Source organism: Ursus maritimus, unplaced genomic scaffold (assembly GCF_017311325.1).
Source record: "Ursus maritimus isolate PB19 unplaced genomic scaffold, ASM1731132v1 scaffold_29, whole genome shotgun sequence".
Lineage (NCBI taxonomy): Eukaryota > Metazoa > Chordata > Mammalia > Carnivora > Ursidae > Ursus > Ursus maritimus.
Window position 1 is genome coordinate 9,370,781 of NW_024425452.1, and position 4,909 is coordinate 9,375,689.

At 43.1% G+C, this 4,909-nt stretch overlaps 1 protein-coding gene across 1 annotated transcript in view; it reads left to right on the forward strand.

Moving 5' to 3' along the window:
- Nucleotides 1-2,933: 2,933 nt before the first annotated feature.
- TFAP2B (transcription factor AP-2 beta) overlaps nucleotides 2,934-4,909 on the forward strand; it is a 26,917-nt gene continuing 24,941 nt past the window's right edge. Inside the window, exon 1 of the mRNA XM_008691803.2 lies at nucleotides 2,934-3,462. Coding sequence (XP_008690025.2) covers nucleotides 3,382-3,462 — 81 coding nt within the window. The 5' untranslated portion in view covers nucleotides 2,934-3,381. The remainder of the gene's footprint in view (nucleotides 3,463-4,909) is intronic.

Here is a 4,909-nt window from a genome sequence, read left to right on the forward strand (position 1 = left end):
TGATTCAATATAGTGGTATTTTTCAGTAACATTTTTTTATGTTATAAACCTACTCCGAAAACCACCAGCAGAGGGCGCTATCCTAGGTGCGTTAGCTTTCAATGAACTGTCGCCTACGTTTATCAGAAGATACTCCCTCCATTTGAGACCGAGAACAGGAGGGCATTATTAACTCTCCTCTCTGCTCTTATAAATTGAAATAAATGTAAGTGAAAGGGGGAAATGCGACTATAACTATCTTGAATGTCTCCAGCAAGCTTTTTACGTAGGAGACTGTGTGCGTGCCCTGAAATAGAAATACAGGCATAAGGCAGGACGAAACGAAAAGTGAAATGATGAAAATGCCTATTTTACTCGTTTATCTTCCTTTTCAAACCAGAGTTTGTTTCGCCTTTATGTTTGCTTTGTTTTGCATTTGTTAAGTCCTCCCGGGATCTTTTCCTACATCACGTGATTGGAGGTTAAAGCGAAATGCCGCAGAAACTTAAGAGCAAAGCAAAGCTGGCTCAAGTAAGGAAAATTTTCTCAGTAGAGACTGAGCTTTTATTTGTACATTTTTTGAGACTTTTGAACTTTTATATCTTGAAACAATCGTTTCAAAAATTCGTCGTTATTAGTAGATATAATGACAATTGAACTTTTAAAACGCTGTTAACGATAACAGGTTTTCAAGAATGGAAATAAATCGCTAAAAAATAAATCGAGCGGCTGTGCAGGATCGGCTTGCATGAAGTCCCGACAGAGGGCGCTGTTGCCCGTTCGATGACTTGAGCGTCGGCCTCCTAAGGAAAGATTTCCCTTGCAATTTCTAGGATTTTTTTGAATAATGCCCATGTTGAAAAATTGACGCGGGTTTTAATTATGATTACGTATTTCTTTGCATATCTCTTTATATATGTGTATATATTTTTAAGTTTATGCTTCGTTCTTAAAAAAAAAACAGATTTGGGTTTTTTTCAGTTTTCCGAAAGAATTTATATAAATTTTAACCAAATATTTCAAGATGTTTCTAATCTTAAAAATACCTAATATTAGCAAAAAATAAAATTACATATGCAAATTTTGAAATTATACATATACAAAGCTATAAAATAGCTATGCTAATAATACATTTTAAATAGTTTTACATATAAAAGTATCTTCATGGGTTTTTTTCTTGTTTTAAGATTTAGAGTTTATTTACTTTAGACTAATCAATGATATACCAGAAAGATTTAAAAAATTTTAGAGGAAAAAAATTAAGATTTTTTTCAAATGCTTTTTATTTGGGTAGGAGTGATCTTTAGATTTAAAAAGATAATGGAGTTATTGACTTGAAAGGAAGAAGACGATTATTCTCATTAATAAATGTGTGTCTACCATCTGAATTTCCAAGTCTATAATATTTGTCTTGCAAAATATTGATCTGGGACTGATTTTAATTCTGGAAAGGGTGGGAAGGAATGGTAAAACCCGTTTCAAGTCCTACCACACAATGAAATTAGAAAGAATGCTTTCCCATGTCCAGACCAGCTCTGGGGGCAAAGAAGAAATCTTTGCTCATGCTCCCAGTGGGAAATCTGTATAGATTTTGTATGGTTTAAGGTGTTAATATTTAAAGTAGAGGAAAAGAAGAAGGAAGGATAACAGGATGGAAGGAAGAAAGGAAGGAGGGAGAGAGAAGGGTAGGAGGGAGGGAGAAAAGGAGAGACGAAACATGAAAATTACAACTGGAAATGAAGAAAAGAGGGTTTATTCCTGAAGTTCTTTCTGAAGCACCGTTTTTGTGTTCCTTTCACTGGACTTATCGTTAAGAAATCAAATTAAAAGCCTGCAGAATTGTTCGTTCTGCACTATATGAAGCTTCTCCTTGGTTTTTATCGGGTCCACCGCGGTTGTCCGGAGCCCTCTCCTGGAAGAGCATCGGTCCCCGCGCGCACAAGGCAGTGCTCAGCAGTCGTGAGATTTACAGACAATCGCCCTTTGCAGATTCACTCTTATCAGGTTTAATAACTTCCACCCCAAATTGCCCCGGTCCTTCCTCATTCCCTCCTGTCGTTTATTTTCTGCCCCAGGGGCAGATATCCTCCACTGGATTTCCCTTCTGGCTGTGGGAATCCTTCCGTACCCTGAAAGGGAGTAGAAAAATAGAGGGGGTGGGAAAAAGAGGAATGAGGTGAGTATTCACTTCATGATGAAATTCGGAAACCCTATGCCTTAAAGGGGGCCCATTTTCAAGGTTTGGTTAACTTTGTTATTGTTGTTTATGTGTTCCTTTTTGGGAAAAAAAAAACTACACAATTCACCTCACTAAGGAAAAAAATACATTCAAAACAAAAACAAAATCCATGCATACTAAAATATTTTTTTACTATCTCTTTGAAGAACATTCTGCTTAAATCTTCCAAAGGTTCAGGTGAACATTTCTTGACTGTCCATGATTAAAATCACTTAAAAGTTATAGACAACAGATGCAAACAGAATGTTCTATGCCTCCGCAAAGAAGGCTCGGAATTAACAGCGTGTGAATGTGTGTGTGTGTTGCTCCCAACATTGGGAAAAAAAAAAAAAAAAACTTCATAATATGGAGACTCTGGCCAAGGCACAAGGAATTCGTTGGAAATGCACACAAACAACCCTTAAAATGACAAACAAGACAGGCTAAGGTGTTCATACGGTATTTAAGTTTCCAAATGTGTAGAGCAAAATGACCGAAAAATATTAGAAACTGTCACTGTGGTGAGCTGGCTTTTTTTGTTGTTGTTACACACTGACAGAGGTACAGTTAAAAAAAAAAAAAGTTTGTAGACATCAAATACAGAGAGATTGCCCTAAAAAATCCCCAAATCCAGCTTTCAAAATACCTTCCTGCTGAACACACATGAATAGGAGCTTTTGTGTCTAAAAAACTCAGTAATGGTCCCCCTTTTAAAATCTACATAGAAAATGGGGGACCGTTGGCCCCCTGGTTTCTCATTATGAATTGTAAAGACTTTAGTCAGTGGCTACAATGATTCATCATTTTCCATATAGAGGTTTTTAAATGTGTATATTTATATTAATCACACTGAACGACTATCTCTCCTTTAAATGCATGTTTAGAGCCTGTAGACTGCGTGACCCACGGGGTGCTTATATAACTCAATGTGGGTGTCTGGGTGTAAATCCGTGTTTATGATTTTTATAATATATATGTCTGTGGGTTGCATCTAACTCCTGTGTGTGTAATAATGTTTTTCTCTCTGCTGAGGCTTACTTCTCCAGCCTATTGTTTGAGACAACAGATATAAGTTGCGATGGGAGAGGAGCGTCGGATTTGGTGTGTATCCCCCATTTCCAATTATAGATGGATCATTACAGACAGCGGAGTCCTGAGAAGCCAGACATCTGCTCCTCACATGAATGCACTCACCTCCTAGAGACCAGGCTGCCATCATGCTCTGGAAGCTCGTGGAGAATGTCAAGTACGAAGATATCTATGAGGTGAGCCGACACCCCCAGATGCATCTTAGAGCTTCGCAGATAGAGAATTTGAGCTTCTTGACACCCCAACTGATAGATATTTTTCAGCTATTTAGTCGTAGATTTCCGGCCGGTTTTCTCAGCTTTCTCTAACTTTTAGAGAAGCTGGCTGGGGGGAGACTTCGCTGTTCGGAAAAAGAACTTTAAGGTTGAAATCTGGCTACTTTAAGTTAGGAGATTTCTCTCTCTCTCTCTCTCTCTCTCTCTTTCTTTTATTTTTCTTTCTCTCTTCCTTGCCCCCCCCTTAAGGTTCTGATGGGGAATGTGAGGCTACTGAATGTGGGCAGAGAAAATAGAGACTGATAAAGGCAGAGGCTCTCCTCGTTCTAAGTATGGAAGAGAATTAGATTTTCAAGCCTCATTCGTAAGAGACTCGGGCTTTTAATTTTTATTTTCAATAATATTTCTGCAATCAATAACAAGCGGATCCAAGTAGAGGACGGAAAATTAGGAGGGAGGTAGATAGACGGCTAGATGGGTGTAGATAGAGAACAAGCCAAGAAGCCCTAACAGATCTTTTATTTTTTCCTCTTTTTTCTTGTGTTTTGCTTTTTCGAGGGTCAGTGCGTCCAACCACCCCCATGTTTAGGCATTTTTAACTCAATGCTCTGCCCGTGTTCTGTGCGCACTGCTCTCCAACGCTGGGGTTAGCGCAACTCTTCCTCGGGCTGGAGAAGTTGCCTGCCGCTCGCCGGGGCCGTGGCCGCGCTCGCCGCCGCCCTTCTCGGTCTGGGGCGCCGACTGCTGCGGCGGCGGGGCGGCTCCGGGGGCTCGCGGGCGAGGCGGGCGTCCGGGCGGGGCACGCGGCGGGACGGGGAGGGGACGGCGGCGGAGGCCCACGGAACTTCGCTCGGAGCGGAATGGCCTCGCAGACCCGGACTTAGGTGCCAGGGAAAGAGGGAAGCGAAGGCTGCAGGAGACGTCGAGGGAGGGAGGACAGAGAGAAAAGCTTCGAGGAAAGGCGCCGCACAGTTAAGGCAGGGGGAAGGTCGAAGCCAGCGAGCCGGGCGACGGAGACTGTAAAGCGGCAAAGTTGGCGAGAGGAGGGAGGACGGGAAGCAAAGTGCTGGGCGAGGAGCGCCAAGAGCGCTCGATCGGTCGTACCAAACGGTCGCGGTGGGACGCACAGAGGCTCCCCCAAACCAGTGGGGGAGAAAATGCGACCCCTCCGCTCCGGGATGACTCCGGAAAGCCCGGCAGGGAGCCGCCTTGCGGATAATGGGCCGCGCACAGAAGCGGCCGGTAAGCTCCGACTGACGCCGCCGGCCCAGTCTTAGCGGGCGGACCGGGGCTCCGAGGCTCCGCCGCCGCGTCCCGCAAGCAGCCCAGTGCCCCCAGCTCCGGCCAGCCCGGAATCCTAATTTTGGTGTGTGTGTGTGTGTGTGTGTGTGTGTGTGTGTGTGTGTGT